The sequence below is a fragment of the Amphiprion ocellaris genome, chromosome 23 (genome assembly GCF_022539595.1).
Source record: "Amphiprion ocellaris isolate individual 3 ecotype Okinawa chromosome 23, ASM2253959v1, whole genome shotgun sequence".
NCBI lineage: Eukaryota > Metazoa > Chordata > Actinopteri > Pomacentridae > Amphiprion > Amphiprion ocellaris.
Genome location: NC_072788.1, coordinates 4473043 through 4500201, shown reverse-complemented (window position 1 = coordinate 4500201; position 27159 = coordinate 4473043). Strand labels below are relative to the sequence as shown.

Sequence of the window (27159 nt, the reverse complement as noted above, 5' to 3'; positions counted from 1 at the left end):
ATATGCTTCAAATGAACATGTATTTGTCATTTATTGCTTTACTGCCAGCTAACCAATCATATGGTGCATGCGACCCAGAAAATGGAGAAGCAGCTTCAACCATCTTGTGAGTGAACCACATTTTAATGCAAACCATGCAGTTTTCATAAATCTAACCAAGGGGTTGGTGCCTAAACCTAAATACAACATCGAGTGAAAACCAAAAGTAAACAATAAGTCAAAATTAAAGTTCAGTCTAAGAATAATGAACCCACACAGGACTTAAACCCAACTCTGCTGGGTGAAAGTCCCATTGCTCATATGTGCCTCCATCCTACTTCCTTATTTAAACTTTGTGGCTCTTTCAGTGTCACAGTCTTACCTTCCAATGATAAAATACATGTCTTCAAAAGCATAAATGAGAATCCAGTTTAGTTGTAAAGGAATATCATTTTTGGGGAACAGGGTTAGTGGTAGCTTAGAATGCAGGAGGGATAACTTTAATTTCTAGACACACATCAAAAATCTTCAAAAAGGTCAGCATCAAAACATAATATGCTCCTGTGACCAAATGAAATTAAGTGTCAGGCATGGATAATGATTAGAAAGCTCCTCTGTCAAAGGAGATGCAAATGCTAATTTGAAAGCAAAATAGAAAGGACTTTCTTAAAAAGCAGTAACATGTACTTGTGGGAAGAAGATATTTTGCCTGTATCATCTCTTTGGCATGCATTTACACAAGGATTCACACTTCTCTGTGGAGGCAACTCATTTCACATTGCAGAATTTCTAATATGGTTTTGATGTGCCATCAAAGCACGTGTAATGACACAAAAGACGGAGGAACACATGACTCCATGCAGACATGTTCCACCCACACATGGGATGATTCTACAGGATATATTGCTGAAATCTTCAGCTTGGTGACGAAGCTCCACCTGGCCTATAATGAACCATACTGTGACTGCACTCTGTCCTTCCCCCCAGAGTATTTCAGTCATATGGCTAATTAGTAGATAGTCACACTCTTTGTAACCTTGCTTCTCGCTCACCTCCTGTAAACCCCTACTGCATGTCATTTTAATAGTTCAATATTAAAGAGGTGGGATGATTTGTCTTCATGAGTTACCGGACAGCGGATGTTCACTTAATGTCTAATAAATGTCCATAAGTGACTCAAGGTTGTGAATGTGCCACTATCTGCCAACATCACTATCGATGCATTCTTTTTAAAGTCAGTCTGGTAATTTGTATCTAAACATAACCACAGATCTTGTTTTTACATAAATAAAATAGAAGAAAAGCATACATTTAAACATATACTTTTATTTCATCATAAGCCCTATATTCAATCTTGCGACCATGATGGCACAGATGAGCATCAGCGGGAAGAGAGATGCGACACAGCATGTTGCCGGTTATGACCTCTCCAAGGCAAGGCTGCACAGTTTTAAGTTCCTCTCCAAACATTTGAGAAATGACTCACAATGACCTTGTCTTTCAAATAACTCAGTACATGGTACTGATCAAAGCCACCTATCTTATCTCTAAATGGGCCTAATTGGGCAGATGATTTGTGTAGTGAAAGGTTTTAACATTACTGAAGCTTGGTGAACCCAAATAATTCCGTCTAGTTAAGATAAGAAGCCAGTGCCAGCTGTCTGGAGTGCTTTCAGTGCATTCACGCTGCAGTCTGCACCAAGGTGAATTGTCAGACAGCAAAGTTCCTTATCAAGGTTACAGGAAATTCATGGGTTTTCATTTTCAAAATGGTTCATTAGCTCGTTTAATACAGTCTGGCATTACAACACTTTTGTCACAGGTACAGTTGCTTGTACTAATCAGTGGTTAAAAGGCATAAATGACTTTGTCTTACCTATTATATTGTGTTCTTCAAAAAATAAAAAAGGTTTAACTTTGATCCCAGCACATTTCCCTAAGATGATTCATAGACATTTTCTCTTGTAAATGAAAAGGAAAGGTGGTCGCAGCCTCTCTGAATTATACATTTTACACTGGGCAACGTACTCTACCTCAATTTTGCCCCTTGCTAATTTTGAGCATTCACAGGGCAGTGGGTGGTTTTGTGCTCACCGGAGCATACAAGCGGAGGCAATGAGGCAAGTGGAATAACATTAGAGACCCTTGTTTGAAACTGCAATCCACAGAGCAGGTAGAGCAGGGAGGAGGGTGAGGGGGAATGAGAATTTGTGTTGACGGCTCTGATCAAGAGCATAACTAACGACCGCTGCTCCAAATGTCAGCAAAGACGTATAGGGCTACTCTGATAAACACCTTCTTAGCTGGGATCACACAAGAAATATCAAATTACAGAACCAGATCAAAACAAGGGTGAATTTTCTCCACAAGCACCAGGGGACAGAGATAATTTAGGATGGGGATTTGGATGAGGTGTGGGTTGCAAAAAGAAGAAAAAAAAAAGACACATGACATCAAATGAAGCTGTTAGGCAGAGGACAGGGCCTTCAAACATTCTGTGTGCTTCTATGTCAGTTGAGAACAAAAGAGGTGCTGTGTAAGTTATAGTCCTACTGAAACGGTTCCATGAATAAGATATTGTAGCTTTTTCTCTGTGTGCATGATTTGCATTCTCAATCCCCAAAGCCGGTTTGCAATCATTTTTCATTCCTATGATTAATCAAGTGCATTTGCTTTTGGAGAGAAAAAAAGTAGCTACTTAAGAGTTAGAGAACATATTAGTATGCTTGTGACATTACATGGCAAACAGAATAGGCTATGAGCTCTGAGAGCTTCACTTGCAGTTCTGACAGGGCTGTCAAAAATGATATGCACTTTAATAAATCTAATTTTGCACTAATCTGATTTCTTTCATACACAAACACGCACACACGCACGCACACACATTCAAAACAACTGACATTGGTAGCTCATGGAAGCACACGCAACCGGAATGTTTCCACTTCCACAGGTAGCTCTGCTTCTGCCACCTGCACCACACAAAGCGCCTCTGTGTGAGGGTATAGGTTTTTACAACAATGCCCTCCTGAGGAAATATAGAGTAAAACAGTGCATAGGCTGTGCTCATTCAAAATCTGTGTGCATTTCTATGGCAATCATTCTCTCTTAGTTTTCTCTTTACCTCTATTTGGCTATACCCATCTGTATTCCTGCCTGGCTGTCTGTTTAGTTATCTCAGTTATTGCACACCTGCTAATCAATATCCTCACTGGCTTTTTACATCAGTCGTTCACATGCACAGCTGGAAGAATTCAGAGCCTCGGTGGAGAAATGATCAATGACGAGTCTTGGCGTGAGGCGGCTAGTGCCTTCATGTTGCCCTCAAAACCTCTCCTGTTGCTGTGTCAATTTAGAGCCCATATGCATATTATTACCTGAAAAATAAACCGATCACTGGAGTCCAACTTAAATCTGAAGTGGCAGGAAAGCTTGTGTCATCGCATCCTTGATCCTCCACCTTAGTGCCATTTTTTATCAGCTGGAAAGTAATGCAGTGATGAGTGTGATGTAGAGTGGAAACAGTGTGAGGCTTTGGGACATTGATCAGTGACCTTTGTCATTCTTTCCAGAAACAAAGAAACCATTTTTAAATTTAAATAGACTGACATGAAATGTATCCTCGCCTTGGCTTAACGTTACACTGAAATTAGAAAATCACTCAACTCCTGCTCTTTTTTTTTTAAAAATAATTAATCTTTTTCCCCCACACTAATCCGGTTTAGATGATAAATGATTAATGGGTTGACTATGTTGAGAAGGAAGGATTCTTACTAATTAGATTTCTGACAAGCAAAATAAAAAACTAGACATCAATACTAATTTTCTGATAATTCATAAAAGAGGAAACCAGGTTAATGCAGTTTTGAGGGTAGTGTAAGGGAGGTTGTAAAAGAATCCATATTTCCAGAGGAAATGATAGCTTAATGTTGCTTACTGTGCTGTTTTACTTTAAAATAAAGTTCATGTATTAATAGAAAGAAGAGGAACACTAAAGATCTCATGATGATGTGTGTAAAAGTAATTAGTAGTGTTGTATGCATCCAATTTTTAACTGTGCAAAAGGTTCTGAAAATAAATTAGGGATATGGCAAACAAATGACAAACACTTTTTAGGGAGTTACTTCAGATTCATGAGTGTTCTGCAAACAGACAGATCAGTGGTGTAACAGAACAGCTCAAGTAGCTCTACAACACAGCACTAAAGGATTCTCACACTGGTTAAACATAAAGTTGAATTGACTTTGAGCGTTCGACACTGAAGGAGATCACGTCGTGGCTCCGTCAAAGGTAAATATCCACTTGAACAGTGTAATGAAACACCCACCCGCAGTGAATAGATTTACATGTGAAGCCATTTCTTTTTAAAGAACACTTGCTGCAGTCATGAGAGGTCTGCTGCTTTTTTGTGCTGCGTGCACCTTAAGGAGATTTGGGTCGATGCCGTCTCTACTGCACTTATCCCATAATTCCTGCTCTGCGTCCTCTTATTAATTATTCGGTTTCTGCCCTGCAACCTCCTACCCCACTACCATGTTTTTAGCTTCAGGATAGGTTCATCTAGGCTTATATAACATTAGCTTTTTCTATACTTGTCAGTTGACTTTTATACTCTTGCACATTTGAACTTTAAAAAGGATGCGCAACTGTTAATATAATTAAATGCCTGAATGGATTTCCATGGGTTGCAGCTGTTTTTAGTGGATTCTGTGCTGTTTGACAAATACAAAATATTTTTTGGACCATTTATGCTATGCTGTCAATCATACCATGCAATTGCAAGAAAACACAAAAATTATCTGACACGAGAAGTGAACTTTGAAAGAAATGCCTCTTTCATCTATTTTTTCTTAATTTTTTGCTTGCAACTTGCAAAGCAGTTTTAAGTTCAATCCAACCTTCTTGATAATAAACATAATTTCAGGTGAATTATAGAAATCAACAAAAAAATAGTGCAAGCTTACTGTCAATAAATACATACCTGAATTAGGACATCACAACAACAAAAAAAACAAGAAAAAAAGAATTTGCTGTCAGCCAGGCTTCTCTCCTTTACATCCATGTTGCACCTCCACTGGAGCAGTTAGAGATTAAGGATGCAGCCAAACATTCCTCAGGCTCATACTGTATTTGAACTCTGAAGCATGTATCACATACCAAATAGGAACAATTCCACTCAAACGTGGCTGACACTGATTAGTCACTTCAAAATTCAGGCCTCAGTCATGCTCCATGTGAATTACTATACAGCTCATTGAAATTAAAAGCCACAGTTACTAACATGCTATGCCTTAAATCGCTGAAATGTGTTATGTCCATTTCCATTTTGCACATACTGCTGAAACACTGGAATTTGGTCATTAGGAAATAAAGGCTGGTACATAAATCTTTTAATTACCTTCGATGAGGACCACCGCACATGTGAATATGAGCAAACTAGCTACAGAAGACAGTCAGATTTCTGGCATTTTAATTAGAAATAGTTGTTTTATATGAATACTCTTTAATATGATGTAATCTTTGCCTGCGCAAAACACAAATACAGGCAACACTCATACTCAGAGATACAACTATACCTTACGTGAGGATGCGCTGCTCCTCTTTGCAATTCAAGTGAGTTACTGGAGAATTAAAGATTATTAGATACAATTAAAGAATTAAAACAGGAAAGCAAATTTTATCAAAATGTGGCTGTAGGGGACAAAGATGGATCTCTTCACAGAGAGACTGCAACATGTGGGAAGTGAAGAAGATATAAGCAAATTATTGGCAAGTAGCGTAACAAAAGTATCACCATCAAAAATCTGTCTTTTTTTATGTAAACTTGGAAAAAGAAGATTTACAAACATTTTAAAAACACCAGACGTTATTACATTTAAAATGGAGGAATATTTTGTATTTATAGTGGTAACGTGATGCTGTATGTACTTTTCCTCCATAGTCAGCTGACCTCAATCCCAGTTGACAATGTGGGGAACTTGAAGAATAAGAAAGCCAAACGTTCCTGGCATGTTGTTAGATCATGCTTGGATAATATGGCCTGTCAGGTTTAAGCAAACTTGTGGAGTACATCTTGAATGCTGTTGTCAATTAAAGAGACCCTATGGTGAATATATTTATTTTATTTTAACCTTGTTAGCATGTCCATTAGGTGTTTTTATATAATGGAAGACCCATCCATGGCTTAGAAATTCTGTATTGAAACTGCACTGTATCAGTGACCTTCTGGTAAAAACCTGAATTGAGGCAGCCAGGGTTTAATGCATTAAGAAAAACCCAAGGACCCAAATCTGTTTTAAGTTTAAACAAGTATGGCTGAATCACTTCAGTATTGCAAATTATCATTGTGTGGTGCCATAGTTGGAGTTGGAGTCATAGTTGAGCTTGTGTTCTTGAGCTACAGCAAATAGTAGAGGCGTTGGTGAGGATTTTGGGACTTTTTATAAATTTCTATTTTTGATACGTGCAATTTTTAATCAATGACTGAACAGGGATATTAAAGCAAAGGCAGGCAAACCATTTACAAAGATATTGTGAAAGTGATGATCCATTCTAAAATTTTAAGCAGTTATTTTCCTTTTATAAATAAACAAAAATATTAACTTTGAACCAAACATCTTCACCAGGATTTCAGACTCTTGAACTCTACTAAGTAAGAGAAGTGGAAAGTAAGCATACATAGGCAGCAAATCTACAGATTATGCTGAAGGGCTTGATTGATCTGTTCTATCTAATAAAATGTTTTAATCAAACACGGTTGCCACTGTTAAATGTCAACACCTTTAGAATGCACCCCCACACAGGCTTTGTCCTTTTTGGAAAAACAGGCTGGACATTTTTATAGCAAGTTTCAGTTTAGTTTTTTTTTTTTTTTTTTGATATGTTAAGATTATGATGTCCAGATGAGGACAGACTGACAATATCCTATTAAGGATTTTAGATTTCTCGGTAAATGACACTAATGTCGTGTTGTAGCATTTAATTAGCATCCCAACTTCTGGATGCATGTGGAGAATATAATATCAAGTCCTCACTGAGAGAGTGTCAAAAAATGTCACCACTGGTAAATCAGCTGTTGCACTAAGTCTCAGTTACAATCCCTTTGACCCAACCAATTAATTGGTAGATTAATCAACTAATATTGATATTAAGTGAAGTTAATCAAGCAAGGCTTGGCAACAGTAGCCACAGACCATTAACTCGGGTAGAGCATTACAGTGTTAGTCTAATAACATCTCACAGAACAAGCACACTAATCATATAAGAACAGAGAGAAGGCCACTCCAACATGTACAAAGTACCATTCTTAACCCCTCACAAAGCAGCAAAGCACTCTGGAAGTTTGCTGCTTTGTTGGACTTAGGAGAACCTTCAAAATGTCCTTCATATCATGATGTTATTCTTCTGCATTGACTCTGCTTAATCCTTCTACTTTCCCTTTTAAATACCCCCTCGTTCCCCCCCCTTCTTCATTCTCTGTCTCCTTTCTTTCACACTGTTATGTTCACACACAATTTCTCTGTTTATGGCCGTTATGCAATTGGCTGGACATTTCAACAAGCCTGTAACAGGCATTCCTAAAAATTTCTTCTGACTTTAATTGCCCCAATGAGGTGCTTTCCCTCACTTGTTTCAAATGAGCAGGAAGACTGTGGGCCATATCCAACTGTGCAGCTTATTAAATGTGTTTATCATACAGATATTACAAATCTAACAAAATTACCCCATTAAAACAAAGACAACATGCATACATCACAGTAAACACAGTAGACTGTAAAATTCCAAGACAGTAATGTTTAATGTATTACATGCCGTTTACTTTGCCTCCAGTGAGTAGGCTAATTATAATAGCTTAACATTGCTTTGCTTGTACACTAAAAATATCACCTACTTAAATACTATTTTCCTTCTTTTTATTACACCAATGTCCTTTTGCATGAAAACAGTGTTTTATAGGATACAACTGACATTTTAAAATGGACTTGTGGATGACATATGAATTAGGAAATATCACTTTTGGTGTGCCCATTTTATCATTCATCTTTGTGTGTAATCTCCATTTTCTAAGAAAGAAAAACATTTCAATTCGTATCTAGCATTTAGCGTCAACATTTCGCTCTTAACTGATGCCTCAGACAGTTTCCGTGGCAGGCTAAAATTACACATTGTTCTTGCGGGGGATCTCTAATGGCAAATCGGGGAGCACTTCAGCGTTTTGCAAGGAAAAAGCAAAGCATTTAATGAAATCGGCGATCAGATGTGGATGTTTTTCAGTGACAGTTTTGAGAATGGAGACATAAAAAGGAACTCATTATGGGGGGAAAAAAAAGGAGACAGAAAACAGACCTAAGCCAAACAGGCTGAAGACGCTGATGCTTTATCAACTGAAAACCTGAAAAAGAAGCAACTCTGCTACCACAAGCTAGGTAAATAGTGTTCACATCGGAAGCTGGTGAAATAAAATGCTGAGGCCTTCTATAGAAGATTCGTTTGTATGCTAGTGGTATGTAGCCTTGATGTGCATTTGCCATGTTTATTTGTGGATATATTTATTTGTGGTTGTGTGTGTGTTTGCATGTGCACTGTCAAGGAGCACTTGACATCAGAGGAGAGGTGTGGGTTGAGGGTAGCAGAAGGGGATTTGGTGAATTACCAGGCTGCAGCATCAGCATCGAGTCCAGAGGATTAGAGCAAGAACTGGGATCCAGGAAAGAGATGTGCAGACGCACGACGAGAAGGGGATCAGTGTGTGTGTGTGTGTGTGAAGTGTTGGTCAAACACTGCCTTCAAGCACTACCCAACAGTGAAGAGGCACCATGTCATATCACAGTGGAGCATCCTCAAGGTCACTGAGATGCACAAGGTGTCATGTGTTGTGTGCCAGTTACAAAAGGTGCACAGTCCAGAGTGCAACATGTATGTTTAACAGCACATTGGATCATAGGGAAAATGTGCAAATTAACTTACAGTGGGTGAAGCACAAAGTCAATAAAGCACACAAATATTAGGAATTTTGGTTAAAGCGCTTTGAACTTGTTGAATCCTTACTAAAAATATATATAAGAGAAACATATTTCTGACATAGTAGGAACTCCTGTAACACAAACATGTCAGAACTGCCTGACTGCTTTATTCTGAGGTTCATTTTCAACATACAATTTCATGGTATTAGTCATTGTTAGTCACTGAAGCTGGGTAACCATTCAGCCGCTATCGAAGCACAGCTTTCCTCAGTAATATATATTCTCTGTAATGCCTTTGTTACATTTTTCCTACAGAAACCCATTTTGTAATTTTGACCACTTTAAACATCTACATCTTTCTTACAGTGCACTCAAATAGGGCTGCGATGACAGTTGTGACTTTAAATCTTATTTTCTGCTGGGAGAGCCACTCAACCCTGCTGGCCACTGAGGGTCCAAACAAGCGATGGTTCCTCAGTAAACCACTCTAGCTATCAACCCAGCCCAGTCGCTCTGCTGTGTCACTGTTACCTGGCAACAGAGCTTTCTCCTGCCTCCCGTGGATGCAGCAGGAGAAAGGAAACAAACAAAAGATAACTTATTATGGTTAGATAAAATTGTTTTTATCGGCATAGTTTTTCAGCCTTTGCAAGACAAGACAATTTGATAATCACACTTATTGTTTGGAAATCCGTGAATTTGTTTGGTTGCTGATTAATTCAAAGAAGAGAAGGAGAAATTGAAGAGAAAATCAATCTAAGCTAATGCTACAATATTCTGAAATCCATTTTTGTGGCTTATGTTTTTGCAATATGTCTATTCCACGTGAAAACAAAAGCAGTGTCATCACTCTATTGTTCCCTTCAGTTACCAGTAAAACTGCACATACAATATATTTTGCTTGTTCTCAATTATTTCCACACACAGCTCAATATTTTTTGGTTGATATTTGATTTTTTTTTTCCTTGTTTACTATCACTCAATTTCTGTTTTACCTAATTGTACCACTTTTTTAGTTGGAATTACTGCCCATGCATTGAAAGCAAACAGTGGCTTTTTTGGATATATGAACAAATACATACAAATACATACAAATACATACGTGCATTGCCTTAAAAAATATTCATAACCCTTGGAAACTTCCAACAACTGTGTCCAGCAAACAAAATGTCTAGTCTAATAGCCAAAAACTAAAATTTTGGCCTCATCAAACCAAAGAAACTTCTTCCAGTTGACTTCAATGTCTCTCACATGCCTTTTGGCAAACTCTGTTTGTGATTTAATTGGATTTTTTTTCCCAACAGTGGGTTTCTCTGTTGCCACTCTCCCTTCAAGTCCTAACTGGTGCAGAACTTAGGCAAAGAGACAAAGCCTCTTTTATATAAGCTTAGAACTTCTTTAAAGGCGTCATATGTGTCTTTGTGACCTCCCTCACTTGTATCTTCCTTGCACAGTGACTCTGTTTTTGAGGAAGCATGTAATTTAGTAAAAATGGATTTAACTGTATTCCAAGGGATATTCAATGACTTTTAAATTCCCTTGTATCCATACCCTGACTCATTCTTTTCAATAACCTTTTCAAAGTTGCGTGGGGTTTTCTTTTGTCTTTATGGTGTAGTTATAACCTGTAGCACTGATTCACCTGTATTTGGACAGATAATCAGTTGTTTGTACTATAATCAGTTTGACACGCATTCAGTGCAGATCATCTCAATTTCACTAATTCATTCGCACCAGTTGGTGAAACCTGTGTTTGTTGAATTTGATGAGTCACTTTAAATGGGGTGGATACTTAGGCAGTCATTTATTTTACCTCTTGAATTTTTAATTATTTGGCATTAATTTCTAGACGTAATCTGTGGTATGAAACGGTCTTGATAAATTCCTGTCAAGAAAGCCAAAATAAATTGACTTTAATTCTATGTGGAAAAACAATTAAAGGAAAAAAAAACTTCCAAGGGGAGTGAATACTTTTTGTAGTCAGTGTGCCACTCCCATCTCAAGAGCTGTTCCCTAAGTCCCCTAAGCTGAATGGCAATGAAGTGCTTTACCATTACCTCCATATTTCATTTCAGAATGAGATATTCTTCCAGCTAGCAAGAATTCAAGCAGCTCCAAATACTACAGCACATGATTCAGATGGGCAGTTTACTACACAATTTGGAATTGGAGGCAGGGAAAAACAAACAAAACATGACAAAAAAAAAAAAACAGTTAAAGGTCTATTTCCAAAATACTGCATACCCGAATGCCTCTCATGTCTCCAGAAAAGCTAGACCAGATTGCAGTCTTTTATTCCCGCTTGCTCTCTTACTTTGCCCTGGCCCTGGTGGTGACAACAGATAGAGTATTTAACCCCAGTTGACTGCTCTGGATTCCAGTAACTACCATGGAATGTCTTCACAAACATTCTTTTATACAACATATAAAGGTATTTTTGAAGAGTATCGAATGTTGTGACCTTAGTGTTGTGCTGGAAGAATTTTCTTTTGTGTTCCATTGTGACATGAAAAAATACCGGGGAAAAAAATAAAAAATCAGTGGAAGGATCAAGGTTTGTTTTGCTTGCCTGAAGTTGATAAGTTGAGCGGGTTCTTATGTGAATTTCTTTTTTCTTTTTTGGAACGTTTTTTACAAAATGTATGCCACCTAACTGTAAATACACTGGAGCATTTCTTGATCTTGTGGAGCTGTTGTACATCATTTTCCTGTGGTCGTTGAGGTTGTTGATGTCGTGTAGTGTTTTATAAGGCCTTTTGGGCTGAGCACCACATGCTGCAGGACTCTCAGATTAACTAATTAATCAATATGAACATGGAAAATATGCAGGGGGAATACGAGGGAAAGGAGGGCGAAGGAGAGTGAATATTAAATAAATAGAATAGAATGTAACAAAGTGTGAATCTGGCATCGAGTAGTCCCATGAGTTCTCTGCTGTATGTTGGTAGCATGGTGGTATACAAGCACCGAGCATGTTTATGTGGTGCACAACAAACCAACCACTCATACGTCAAGCATATATCGCTGTCTCTTAAATCCCCTTTCACATTTAAGAATCTATCAAACTGTTACTTGGTTCCCTGTTTAAGCTGAAAGACAACGGTCATATCAAAGTCCTTACCCTTGACCTCACACTCCAGAACAGGATGGGCTAAGTTGCCTTACCTTAAGAAAATAGCAATTGTTTTAACCCCAAACTACAATCCTGCTGAAGTTATAGTGTTCTTTGCCTGAATGATGGGACATTGGCTCCAAATTCTTAACTGCCTTGTGGTTGAGCAGGCTGGGTACCCTGATGATTGCTCTTTCACATAGAAGCCCTGGTGTTGCATCCCCACAATGGCTCCTGCAATCTCAGGTGACTATATTGCCGATTATTGCGAGGCCAGGGACTGCAGTGATTATGCCACCCCCGGCGTGCCTCTTGTTATTTAGTTTGAATTGCAGTTCAGCCAGACACAGTCCCTTCACCAGCTATAGTCCAAGTATCCCCACCTAACCCTTTGTAATGTGGTCTGTCGAGAGGTGCTTGCAAATATTGGACCTGAAGCGGAGGCCTTGCAGAGTGAGTTCTGGTGTCTTCCTGCCAACAGAACACAGTCCAACAGCTATTTTTTTTTTTTTTTTTTTTTTTAAATTGCCGTCTCATGTCTGCAGATGTATTCTTGGTAGCTGGATAGCTGTTAATACTAGAGGTAGGAAGAAGGCCCCTTTGCTCAGAGTGCCCTCTCCAGTGAGCAGTGTGCCATGGGTGCTGGAGCCAATTAACTCGGCAGCAAACTTTATTTCCAGAGGAGTTCTGAACCCAGGGGACTGAGGACTCCATCCTAATCAGATCTGAGAGATCTGGTGCTGTGTCTCATGGCAGACATTTTAACTGAGTGTGTTTCAAGGGTGACGGTATGTTGTTTGCTCTTTTTCACTCTTTTACCATCTCTTCTTTAAGTCCTCTCCTGTTATTTCTTTGAATTGTGCGGTAAAGCAGTGTGGCCAATATAGTAGTTGAATCACTTTGAATTTTACTTACTCAAGCTTCTGATTAGGATTCAGAAATTTTTTTTTTCTTCATTTTTGTTTTGATGATAGTTGCCACAATGCTGATTTTTTTCTTTGGAAGTTGCATGCGTGGCCTAAGTGCCTAACCTTTATAAACACTGACCCTCTGTGGGGTGAATTGGAGTTTGTTGCAAATAACTTTATGGCCAAGTCAGAGAATTGTAAACTACAGTGTCGGCTGCTAATTCCAGACATGAATCCCAGTCTCCACCCTGAAGCCTAATCACTAAACCCTCCCAGACTTAACCAATATCACTTGGGTGTGCGGGTGTTGTTTTTAAATTTGTGCATTTATGAAAACGTTATAAGGCATAAAAACAAGTACTTGGCTTTGTATTTGTAGTCTGTTTGCAGTTTGAATAGTGACTGAATTTGTTGACCCTTCCTAGTTTGTGACATTACATTGTTTTATGCAAATCGCCAAACTGTCAAAGATCAGGCAAGCCATGAACATGAATAAATCATATATGGGTGTTTGACTGAAAGTTCAGACAACTGTACAAATGTGTAATAAACAACCAGAGCAGCTTGTTCCCCACAATACCCATGCTAGCTTTATGTATGTTTAGTCAGAGGCAGGTTCAACCATATTTTGCATGTTTTCCAGACATAGAATGGGAGCCTAATAGGATTGAAAAGTCCACATCAGAGTCCTTATGCATGTAATGGTGATAGTGGGACAGCCCTGATACATCTTCCATTTAATGCGTACATGCCTCTAAGTCCTTGAATCTGTGAGTGTAGAGATGGGGCCATGGATATCTTTGTACTCGACAGTATGAAAGGCAATTACAGCCGAGAGACTGCTGAAGAGGAACAAGAAAATAGAAACGAAGCAACACACTGAGAATCAAAGTTCAGAAATGTAACTTTATTTACCTTTTCAGTAACTCAAAGTGGATATTATTCCTTGATCAAATGCACAACTTTGAAAGCCTGTGCATCATTTTCACACTTTGTTTTCATGCATGGCATTTGTTCAACATTTATCCACACCTCGATAGGTATTTAGACAACCTGACTGCAGAGGCGATTTCATAAATTTATTTCTTTTGAGGTGACAGCACAAACTGACATGTGCATTTCCTCACGCAGAGCTCATTTTCATGTTCCCAAATGAAAATCTTTTTCTAACAGGAAGTCTCAATCCCTGTCTTTTTGAATGGCACCTGTCACACCGACTAGAAGTCACTGTGGTGACGCAAATGAAATGGAAATGTAACAGTTTCAGCTGTGTCACTTCAGTGTTTATTTTTCCCATCCAAGCATAGAAATTAACATGAATTAGTCTATGTTAAGTCACTCTCTCGCACACTTTAACTCTCTCTCTCTCACACACACACACACAGAAGTTTGAAAGTTAGCATCAAGCAGAGAGTGTTATTTAAAGGCCAAACAGTGAATGATTACTTGTCAGTGATATCTTCAAGTGAAATTAAATAGATTAGCTGAATGTCGTGTGCACATCTTTTTTTTTTTTTTAACTGAATAAAAGTCCCTTTTCAAATGGTGTAGCCAAGGAAAATCCTGTTCTTAGCACTTGTCAAAGTTGTTAAGCTTAAGTAACTAGCCTCTTAATAATTTACTTTTTTTCTTACTAACTGGGATTTTGTGTAATTTAGTCTGATGTTAGAGCAGGTAGTGGATGAGCCAATGAAGTGATCATGAAAAAAGAGATTAATAACAATGAGTTTAGTCATGTAAACCTTTAGCTTGATTTTTTGAATCTTTCTATTTTTTTCATTTCAGGTTCTGCATCTGTTAATATCATTGTAGTACAGAGGGGTATTTCAAATTTTCATCTGGGGAATTGAATCCGAACAATCCTTTCTTTATCAGGACAGCTTTTTTTTTGTTTGGTTTCAATAATGTATGCTATGCACAGGTGACCATTGTCTGTCATGAACCCCTTGAATGGGATTTCATGTGACAGCTAAGAACGATTGCATGAACTTATTTGCACAAATCACACACGACACTGGGAAAAAGTTTAGAATTAAATTCTTTATTAGTTAGCACAAGGTCATACATATATCAGTCTGCAGAAGCAAGCCAGCAGCAACAGCCGGGGAGAGGCAAAAATCCAAAAATGCAGCGAGATGTCCTTCTCAAAGCACAGATAGGAGCAAAAATCAAGGACACAAGTCATACATAGGAAAAAGAAACTAGAAACAAGTAGGGCAGGCACTAAAGACTTTTTTTTTCTATTGATTGATCTATTGACTTCTTACGGATTCATCCATCTGTCTAAATGATTGATTCCGCCCCTAAATTCAAATTGACTATTTCATTTAAGTTGATTTTATTTCTGATTTTGAGTTTCATCATTGTATTTGGAAGCCACAGCTACAAAAATATTAAAAAGCTCTGTGTACTAATGAAGAGATGACGCCTGCAGTGGTTTTCTTTTTCTGGTAGTGAATCTTTCAGAATAATGCCAGTGTGTTTTCTCTTCACATACTCATGCATTACACTGTTGTATGCGATCGAAACTCTGCAGTGTACAAACCACCTTTTGTTTTGTGGTACTTTAATGTACTTCTTTATTTTTGCAACCTTGGATCTTCTGTACCTTTTATACTGAATCAAACTCTGATCCATTCTGGGAAAACACAAAGGAAAGAAGGAAGATAATCATGGGCACATGAGGTAAATGATTTTAAAATAAAACCGGAAAAACCTGCAGTGAGTCTTAGTGGGATCACATTTCAGGGCGTTTCATTCTATGCAAGGAAGCACAGCGATGTGAGTAGGCTACAGTTTCTATCCATTTAGCTTATTAGGTCAAATTCACCAGTAATAGGATGTTGATCAAGGCAAAATGCCAGTATGTTGCTTTGTTTGCTCACTGTTGTAGAAAATAAGCACAAAGTAATTCCAACAGTTGGGCTGTCACCTCCATGTAATAGTATGAGTATAGATTTTTCCCACAGCCTCTTAGGGACTCAGTAAATGCACAATCATCTTTCCTGTTCCTACACGTTGCCCACCACCAGGGGAGGACTGTGTTACTGTGAAGATACCACTCACACAGCATTGTCAAGCTTTTCACACTGCAAGAGGGCTCCCCAAGAAGAGTTTCAGCTGCTCCTTGTCAATAGACAGGGCCCGGGTTGTGAGATGAAATATTAACTGTGAAACAGGTTTGAATAGGAGTCATGCTGAGCTACTTTTTCACTGCATTCATTGATTTGTGATGTGTTGTTTATGTTGTTGCCTCACACCGACCGTCTGACTTTACCCCTCATATGTGTTTTTCAGAAGCACGCAGCTCCGAAAGCATAAATGATGTTGTTTATTTGTGGGTGTAAGTTCACTGTAAAGCACATGAAGAGTGCAAAACAAAAGTGACAGTGCCTTGAAAGATATTACATATCGTTTTGCATGCTGAGAAAAGAAACTTTTTGAACTTAACAGATTTGTCTTTGTAATCAATAGACTTTTTTAAATGTATTTTGATTTACCCAATAGGTCGAGTTATTACCGCTTTTTATTTTTCTAGTAAGTAAATAAGTAGTAAGTAAGTAAGTAAGTAAGAATAGTTAAATTCAATTGTGATGCACCAGTTTCTGTTTTAAAAGTGATTTGTTGTGGATTCAACTACAGTCCTTGGACAAGAGTAGGTCTGGGCATCAGGGACGGGCTCCAACTTGGAACTGGTTCCAAAGTTCAGAACGTAATCTTGAAGATTAGTTTTGAGTCTGCTTATCAGCTTCTGAACAATTTAATTTTTGCTGCTTTCAAGTATACTCTCCATGCTGCATTTGGCATGTGAGTTTAATGCCTGCATATCTTCTTTTCTCCTAATGAATGCGTCTAGATTCTTAGTTAACATCGTCAGTCATTGCTGAGCTGCTTATTTAGCAGATAAACACCACACATTTTATGACTGTCTTTACACAGTTACCTTAATGTAGAAAATGCTGTTATGAAATCCTTTACAAAGATAGCTCTTATTTCTGATATTGTTACAGTAAAGTACCTACAAACCCCCAAACATTGAAGACATCAGAAAGGAGGCTTTGATTACTTGCTTTGCTGTGAAGTATGCAGGCGGGCATCTTGCTGAAATTACACAAATCAGAGCTCGTTATTTCTCATCTATAATAGACTACAGCGACTTTGAGTGAGTATTATCCCTATCAAGACATGCTACAGCTGACTGAAGTAACTTTAGTCCCCTTATAGCAACACACTCCTATGTCTGTAACAGTGTACTGGTTCCTCTCTCACACTTAAGCTGTGGATGTGCTAACCTTACTTATAAACATAGCAACTCTATTGCTTCATAAACGTCTTAAGTCTTTGTTAACTCGTTAATTTGTTAGCACGATTTTACAGTTGTTGTAACTACAACCAACGGCCCCACAATGATCCAAAATCGTTAAAATGCAACTGAAGCCATCCCTAGACAAGAGTGAGCAGCATTTGAACACAGTTTTATTGAAAGATTTGCAAATGAGGCGGAAGGAGAGCCAGGAGTCTGGGGTCAGGCGGTTGTCATAGTTGCGATCCAGGCAGTGGTGCAGTGGCAAGGTACATGAGGAAATGGCGGTGTGAGAGGTCAGAGGGGGAAAGCTGAGTTAAACAAGCGTGGTGGGCAGTGGCAGGACTTGAGCAGGGTGAGTTAGCACACAGGTCACACAGGGCGAATGGAATCCTGAGGCACACAGAGTGAAGTAAAAAGGCAGGCAAAGCACAAGAAGCAACAGGCTACTGAAACCGTTAGTTCCAACGTGGCAGACTGAGCGATCCGTGACGAGCCGAGCTTTAAGTGTCGCATGGGGAGCAGGGGATGGGATGATTTGATGAAGACCAGGTATGGCTGCAGATTAGCAGCCAGGAACCCATGGGGACACCGCTGTCAGATAGTCAGCGGACATATACAGAGGCACAGGCAAACAAAGAGACCTCAAGAAACACAAGGAAGGGAAGCCAGAAGAAACACTAGGAATAAGGAGAGAAGCACTGCCATAGTTGCCATAAGTGGTGACAGAAACAAGTGAAACATCCTTTTTTTTTTTTTTTTTGAAGGTGTTTAATTAAGTGTCCTAGCAAGCATTCAAGTGAGCTGCTTTGTACAGAACCAGGACAGAAACTAGCCCATCTAGATGTAATGCATTTAGGTGTTTTGATGTTTTTACTGAAAATCAGGCTTTTCCTGCTGTGGCATGCAAAAAAAAAAAAAGTCTACTGGCTGTAAATTGTCACAAAAAGACTTACTGGAATACTAGCTATTCGCAATGATGTTTGATACACCCTACACTGTCTGCTATTAACAGTGAGAAAATACTTCTTATGTCACTATAGTCTAATTCAAGCTTAGAATACAATTTAAATTCCCTGCCATGTTTCATACATATTTCAACACCAACTAAAATTTCAGTCCTTTGTTCACCATACATCTAATTTAAGAAAGATGACGACATCACAGAAAATTAAGAGTTACAAGAGTCTTTGGAAACTCAAGCCTGCCATGGTACGTGTGGTCTCTACAAGTGTATGTAAACATTTGTTCACTGTCTATGCTACTTTTCCTTCCTAATAGGTATAAAGAAAACAAAACAAGAGAATGTCCGTGGGTGCTACAAATCTGAGAAAAAAAAATGAAAAAAATACAACAGAGCCTAGACTGGTTGATTTCACACTTATTGATTTCTGCCTGCTCTTTTGCTCAAATGTTTGTATTTGTCTGCTTCTTTTTTTTTTTTATTATTGGAAACTTCAATGTGGACTAGTGCGGTATGCTGTTGTTCTACTTTACAGTGGGTGTGCATGTTGCACCTCATTCATTCATGTGCGTCATGTTCTCTCGACACACCTCTTTCTCTCCACATCTGCTGGTAGGAAAGGCTGACAGCTGAGCGGTGCTCGGAGTGAGGGGTGTGGGGAGTGCAGTAAGAGATGGAAAGCAAATCGACAGCAGACAGGGGTCACTGCCTCTCACTGAAAAGTGGAGGGGGTGATCAATGGTCATTTTCCTGCCTTCTTTTTCATCAATGGGACTGTGTTCACAAGAAGTTCCATGCGTAATGAAGGGTGTCACGCAATGCAGGGAGGGTGTGGAAAATGGGCTGACACAAACCAGTCACTGCATTTATCCCTTAGTATGTTCACTCCCTGGAATACTGTCATTGGTGCCATACTGCTGCTGGCATCCAGCTGGGGTTATTTACTATACTACAGGGGTCACTGGAGACTTTATAGCTCTGCCTCTGAGTCCTATCAGCTCTCCAGAATGATATATCCTCACTAAAACATGGCTATCCCACTACTGTGTCTGACACTGTGAAGATGGCTGCCATAACTTTATATTTGTACACAGCTGTCACGACATGATATTACAGGGGAGCGTGCATCCTGCTTTGTACATCTTTATTTCTCTTATGGTGTGCTCGCTGTGGCCCACGAGAGGCGGAAAGGCGTGATAGATGAGCTATGTTTGACCAACTATCTCTTCATTTGCTCTGTTTCGCTATCTTTGCCTCCTCGTCTCACACACATGCTCCCTTCCTACTTGTTTCTGTCGTTGGCTGTACCTCGCGCATGAGAGCGTGTTTGTCGATGTCAGAGCAAGCAGGGCAGCTGATACCACTCGGGAGCTGGCGATACCCTTGTCAGAATCCAGGATATTAACAAACAAGGCCTTGGATGCCGAAGGGTATTGATTGTGTTGATTCCTCTGGCACCTTTTCTACCGTTGCCTTCATCCACTACTGTGGACATTTAAGCTCTGTCTCAGCTCTTGTGTCTGGACTTTAGATTGAGAACAAGGCCAAGCACTGCAAGGCAACGTGCCCCGTGTTCCATCTGTTCTGGCTGGGATTCCTCCTCTGCTCCATGTGTTTGTGCTGAAGAGGCTTCAGTTCAACACAGACCTCGAATGGCAGCCATCTCACCAGTATGGATGTCAGCCTATCGCGGGCCACTTTGTTTCTAGCTGGCACTTGTATAGGAGAACTCTAACCAGCAGTTTATTAACCTGTTCTACCCTAATACTGTGCACATGAGTGAGCTCACGAACCTTGTCCTTGCATATTTTTAAGTAACCACATGTATTTAAAGGGCATAAACCAAAGGGACAAAAAATAATGTTGCTTTTTCACTTCAGGGGATAATTGTGAATCCGTCGTAGTGTTCAACAGATGACTAACAAGACGCCACACGAGTCCGAGGCAGTGGTTTCGACGTCTCCAATTTTGTGCAAACAGTGCAGAAATCCTGTGTGTACGTCTCAACTTTCCTGAAAAATAGATTTTTGCTTTTCACAAGTTAATTGGATGTTCACTCCCTCCTGAATTAAACACTGACTGTATACTCTGCACATTTGCTTCAATATTTATCACCTGCCAACCAATACAGCAGCTTCAGTTTTTAATTGGGAATTTGACCCTAAAGCATGGATCAATATTTCAGATGGGAATTATGCACATTTTTTTTTTTTCTTTTTGAATCACCTATTGAGCATTAGAAGGACTCCAAGAGCAGTGGTGTGATTGGGTGGTCTTTAGAATTTCTTTTCTAGTTTCATTTTTCTTCCCTTCACTCTGGTGTTGTCTGTCACTCTATTTCCTACTGACTATGTGTGGTGTAAAGACTAGTTAACCATCACAGGTTGGCAAGCCATGTCATTCTTTCAGCGGATAATGAGAAATCGAACCCTGCTATGTGATGTTACACCCAATAACTTTATAAAAAGTTATTATGTATGTACTTTTCCAACTGAATTGTTGATTTTTTTTTATATAATTGGTTGTGTTATTCCTTTTGGCAAGGTTCCTTTTGTTTAATAGAAAGATACTTAATTGGATAATTTGCTGTTTTCAAAGTCACAAATACATGGTAAATGCAGCCAGGGAGATTTTTTTTTTAATGAACTCCAGAACACAGTGGTTTTTAATGAGTTTGCGTCCTAGGAAGAGTTATTTGCAGAGGAGAGGAAAGTGAATATCAAGAAGTTAGCTGTTGCCTAAAAGGTTCTCTTTTGACCTTAACAACTCATTTTCTGAAGAAAATATGAATGCAGCCTCCTGAACATCCCTGCTAGTTGTTTTCTTCCACCATCTCAATTAGCAGCTCTTTGTTGCGGGTTATGCATAGAACAGTGCTCTTGTACATCTAATGCTAATTGCATTCTGACTTGTCTTTTTCCCCCTGTGCTATTATATCTCATTTTTGCCCTGACTGTCTTTTTCATGAGCGAGTGTGAAGTGTAAAGAGTCATTTTGCTTTGCTATTTGAACTGATCCATGTATTCTTTTCTCCTCTTGTTTTTCTTCCATTCCAGGTGACACATCTCAAGTTGGTAAGTCAACTTTCTTTCTATGGTTTATCACACCTTTCCATATTCTCTCCTGTACACACACTCTACTGCCACAACAGCTGAGCGGCTACAGCCTACTGTGATTATACAGTGCAGTTAGGTATGTGTGAACATTTACATACATACAAACAAACCACCAATTATCCCTTTTAATTTGCGTTAGGTTCATTACACACCAGTTGAATTCTGGTGAGCAATAAGCGATGAAACTTTGCTTTTAAAAACTAATTGTTGAATACAAATCCCTGCAGTTCTCCCTTCTCCTACTTTCATTCTTTATGCATTGCAGCTATTTGATTTTGTGTGCTACATTGCCTTCCAGTTGTTTGCACTGTATATTGAATGGGAGTTCCAGCAACAACAAAAAAAAGGGTGAAAAAAGAAAAAAAAATCTTAACTCCTGCTTTAGAAGTCTTAAGAAGAAGTGCACTGCTTTCCAATGTAGCTGCAGTTTTTAAAGGTTTTATTTAATGACTAGCCAGTTTGGGAACCCCGGCATAATTCTGTTTGAATAACACTCGGTTGCATTTACTTCCTTATAATGATCTTGGTTGAGCGATTTGTTCCTCTGTCCTTCTTTTAAGCTGTGAAAGTGATTTATGTAGGGACTCAGGTCCTGATGTATGGATTTAAGCAAGAGATGACTCCCGCTGTGCTTATATGGTTATATGGCTTTCATCCATTCATTATTTGTTCATTTACCTTAAGTGGTTGAGTGCTTTCCTTGTTCTATCGGGACTGGTAGCAGTTCAGAAGTACAGTACCTAATCTTCCAAATATTAATGGCTCACTTTCTTTTATCTACATCTGCATCTTTTAAAACCATCTTTCCATTCATACAACCTTTAAGAGATGCATTTGGAGTTATGGACCAATTCTAGTTATTGTTTGGTTACATACTCGGCCTAAAGTGCCCCGTACTATTAAGGAATTTATTAAAACACAGGCAGAGGCTTTATATGTAAATATGCTGACATGTCACAGTGTATGAGCTTTTCTATCTGCATATCATTTGGAATCAGTGAGTGTGGAAGACATGAGCAAGGAAAAGATTGGGATATGAGGATGATAGCAGCAATGGACAGACTAATGGGATGTATCAACACCTAACTCAAACTATAGGAAAATGAGAATTTAAAACTCTTGCTCACAGCACTTTGTAGCAGCAAACTATTGCTATAGTGATGTGTCAGTGTTATCGCTCGCCTCCTAATAATTAGCTTTGTTTCGCTGCAGTACCCAATATGCATTATAAACTTGCAATAGTAATCTACAGTACAGCAGAATGTGTAGCATGTAATGAGAAAAGAACATGCAGTTATTCTTGCAAAGTGATGATGAAAAGGTTTTTAAGCAATCCCATGCCTCATATTTTCCCCTGTGAGTTCTGCACTGTGATAATTCAACCATGTCTCCTGATCTTAATACATAAATAGTTATTTGTGTGTGTGCTTGTCAAGGTTTGTCCAGTGAGTGTTTGGCCCAGAGATCTAATGTTGTCTGAATACTAATGTGGCATTTTGTGTGACTGCAGCAGCTTATAAACTGGGTGGGGACTGACATCTTGATCCTTGGGGTGTTGGGGAAAATGAGGACAAATATTCAAGCGCCACGCCCATTTCTTACCACCCAGCAAGAATCACGATCCAAAGAGAGGATGGAATAAAAACTAATTAAAATTTGATCTGGGAGGCCAGGGCAAATTGAGTTTCATCCTTATTAAAACCATCGGGCAAAGAGGAGGGAGATAATTCATTTTTGCTTTTCAGATACAAGCTCTTTCTGCACTGGTCTGCACATTTGACATGGCTTTGGTTTTGTAGACCTTTGAGGTCTAACCGAGAGGAAGCTGGTCATCAAACAGTTTCTAAGTAGCTCATTTTCTAATTATGTTGCAGGGTATGGTTTTGTTCTCTATGCACTGCAGCATGCATTAATTATTGAGCAAAACAGTGTCACTGCAGTTCAGACATATTGGTTTAATCATGTTCTTCCTAAGGACTAGTAAGGCAGGAGAATAAATGTGTTTCTTTTTTCAGATGAAATTGTATAGAACCGCTATAATTACATTAGTAGTTAGTTATTAAATGCAAAGTCAGATCTTGCTCAATTAGGAGCAACCCAATAGCCAAGTGCTTTGAGTATGTACCACTTGGGTGCAAATGCTTTCAAGAAATAAATTCCTGAATTCATCCTCGGCCTACCTTGAGGTTAACTGCATCTCATTCCCCATTGTCTATCTCCAATGTACCGTAATAAAGGTGAAAATGCCAAACAAAAAGCTTTACATTTCAAGAAAAGGATCATTTGAACATACTGGCCACACACAAATCATTCATCTGAGATTTTGTCAGAATTCAGTATGTGCTGTTAGACCCACATGGACAGACTGCAGCATTTATCTCCACACCAGTGGAGAGTTTGACAATCAGTGTTGAAAAATATTATTATTGCTGGAAGTTCATATTGCTGTTTTTCTAGACAGTCCAGTTTTTCTTTCCACTGCCAGGCTTATGAGACAGGTAGTGGCAGAGATAATTGTCGTGCCTTAGATGTAGAGGCAGGGAGGCTGACTACAAGCGGAGATCCTTATCCTAATGCTAAATTTCATTCCGACTCCAAAAAATGGCATTGGCAGAGGCACAGACATCTTTCTGTGTACATCTCTCTGTCTGTCTCTTTCAAGCCTTGTTCTCCACAGATCAGATGATTAGCATCTCTCTTTCCCTTTTTTCCCCTCTCTTCCCTTTGAATGCCAACCTCAGGCTAGTCAGAGCCAGCAGAAGCCTCTTCATGCTGATGCTGCAATGGGATTGGCCTGCTTACCACATGGTACCAAGAACGCTCAGTGAGCCTCACATCCACAATTTGGAAGGAAAAAAAAGGGATTGAAGCTCTGTGTCATGTGAAAGATGGCACTTAGTAGAACATATTGTTTTTTTTTCTCCTCATGCCATAAAATAATTAATAGAGAAGCTCGTAAACGTGTTAATGTATGGAGTGATGCAGACTGTGTGCCTCCCCTGTGGAATATATGAGTTATATTGATAATATAGTTGGATGTCAAGTTAAGACTATAAGTTATTGTCAACAACAAATATGCTAGTGAATTTCTAGATCCAGATATTCAAATGGAATAACAGGATTATTGTGATAATGAAACCGTATCTGTGGATAGAATTTGGTATTAGCACTGTGCTAAATTTATCCAGCTTCAACTAACTCTTCTGAACTTTTCTTTCCTTCCACATCACCTGCCTTGATCATCAAAACGCTGCCACTAAGAGATTGTTTTGTTCGATTGCACCTACCTGGCAATGTAACAATATGCATAAACCACAAATGTTGGAACCAACACATTATTCCTGGAAATGCAACCAGTATTTAAGAGGTTTATTTCCTGCCTTCTGATAAACAGCACAGGCGCGGAACAGCACAACGTAACGGGCAATCCACAATATAAAACCCCAGCCTGTGACCACATTTACATACTAGAGCAGGATGGTAATGAGATAGCTACCTGAGATAATTACTACTCAAGGCGTCCGGCTCTCATCCCTTACCACGGGGAACCAGTTTAACTCACTACAATTAAACAGCCATTCATTTGGTCCATTTGAGGCCCCATTTATGCCATTTTATGCTTCACTGTGTCTTAACACAGGGTGACTTAAACAATGGGAGCATGGAGCAGCAAATGTGGAGGGATGCATGGGCATATAGATTTATCAACCGGAAAATGACAGACATGGAGGAGTGATATTAATTTCAAGATAAATGTTCTGGTTCAGATTAATAGAACACACTGCCAACATATGCATGCCTGCTACTTGATTTTAACAGATGACTTTCCATTGGCATTGATATACTTCTCACATTTAAACTGGAATCTTCTCTATTGCAGCTGGGTAACTTTTACAAGTCATTGTAAAATGCCTCTTTTTCCCTTATGATAGGCATTGGACCCGATTTAGAATTGGTTCCAAAATTCCAATTTCAAAGGAATCAGACAAAGATAGGGCAGCAGTGAAGGGAATCCTTGGATTTTTAACCGAAGTAAAACAACTGATGCCGCACTGTAGAAGTCCTGCATAGATAATTAGACTTAAAACAGACACATAAGTATAAATACAATTTTAAGTCCTCCGTGCAGAAAAAAAAGTCATCTGTGACTGTTAGACTGTTTTATATGATTAGATTGTCCTTACTCATACGTTAAAGTAAAAATGGAGTTTACCTTTGTATATGGTTGAAATAAATCGTAATCATAATATAGTGTTTAATACAGAACTGCAGCTAATGATTATTTAAGATCAATATGTTAATTGATGGCTTGTTTAGTTTGTAATGAAACTAGTCAGAAATGTTATTGTGACACCTTTACAATGCTTATTTTGCCCAACAAATAGAACTTTGAAATTATTAATAATATTAATACTAATACAATAACTTTTTAAGAATTATTCAACAGAAAAACAACAAATCTGAACTTTTGTGAAGCTGGGACCATGAAATGTTTATGCTTAAAAAATGAAAACCAAAATAGTTAACAGTGAATCACATTTGATAATTGTTATGAATCAGAATCTGCATCAGAACTGTTGATACCCAAGCTGACTTAGCAATTTATTCCTCCTGTAGTATACTTGTGCTTTAAAACTGTCAGTGAATACCCTGTCTTGCTTGTTTCCTACAACCATTTTTGATATGGATGTTATTTTTCATCCGCTTACCTCCTTTGTCATTTATTTTTAATGTGTTTCTTTCTTCTCAGTTTTTGTTTTTACTGTAACCACATCTTTCTGGCAGAAGCTGGATTAAACTTTAGTTCTTCAGCACATTGACATCTAGATAGTCTGACCTGCACCAAGGAATCACAGCAGATGTTAATATGAGGAGGGAAAAGAATAGCACATTTCACCCTTCCTGGTAGTTTATAAAACCATAAATATCTGACTGTATGCTCAGTCTGATTGTGGTGTGGCTTAGAAATGCCATTATTCCCACTAATGACAATAAATTCTAGCTTGTAAGATGTTTATGTTTCCGACGGTGACTCTGAGTGCTCTGCTGACATTCTGCCTTTTTTTCGGAGGCTGGAGAAATCCCTGACATGGCAATCACTCAAACCTACTGCCGTTATATTTCATCCTTGTCCTGTCTCAAACAAATAAATTAAACTGTAATATCTTGACTGCTGAGAAATTGCATTGGATTGTTATAAATGATGGCGCGTTGATAGTGTGTGATCGTTGAGCTTAGTATATTCAGCCGAGCCGGGTGAGACTACACACTAGGAATAAGAGATGGAGAGCACTGCTAGATGTGCATTGGTGCCAGCGTGTGAAGATTAACGGCGTCCGCTTCCATTAGTCTCACAGTAATTGTTAAGACAGCAATGAACAGTCCATAGCTCTAATCCTCAAAGCAAAGAGAAGTTGCGCAGACCACCAACATTCGGATTCCATTTCCTTCACTCAAAAAATGTGACTTAATCTTTCCATCTTGCTCAGAGATCATAGCACAGAGGCGACTCACTTCCTGTATTTACTAATTAGCTAGAATTTGATCAGACTTCTTAAAAGACTTTTTCAATCAGTGCAAGCTTTGTGGAACTAAAGATAATGAATTTATGACAGAGGGGGCGTTTGTATGTGAGCCCGGAGATCCGTTAGTTGCATAGGGGACTGACATACTGCATAATGTATTTCCCCCTCCTGGGAAATGAGTGTTAGCTTAGGAGGGAGTTAGTTTTATGGAGAAGAACTATGGGAATTACACAATGCATAAATTAAAGGATAAAAGAAAACAGTTTGTGTGAAGGGGGCAAGCTTGGTCTGT

General features: G+C 38.8%; 1 protein-coding gene across 15 annotated transcripts in view; it reads left to right on the top strand.

The window, feature by feature from the left end:
• nrxn2b (neurexin 2b) overlaps positions 1–27159 on the top strand; it is a 702762-nt gene that overhangs the window by 206480 nt on the left and 469123 nt on the right. For 9 of the 15 annotated variants that reach the window (XM_055007811.1, XM_055007807.1, XM_055007802.1 and 6 more), the window contains one exon: positions 21283–21300. The exons of the other annotated variants lie outside the window; for them this stretch is intronic. In XM_055007811.1, the coding sequence (XP_054863786.1) occupies positions 21283–21300 (18 nt within the window). The remainder of the gene's footprint in view (positions 1–21282; positions 21301–27159) is intronic. 15 annotated transcript variants of the gene reach the window in all.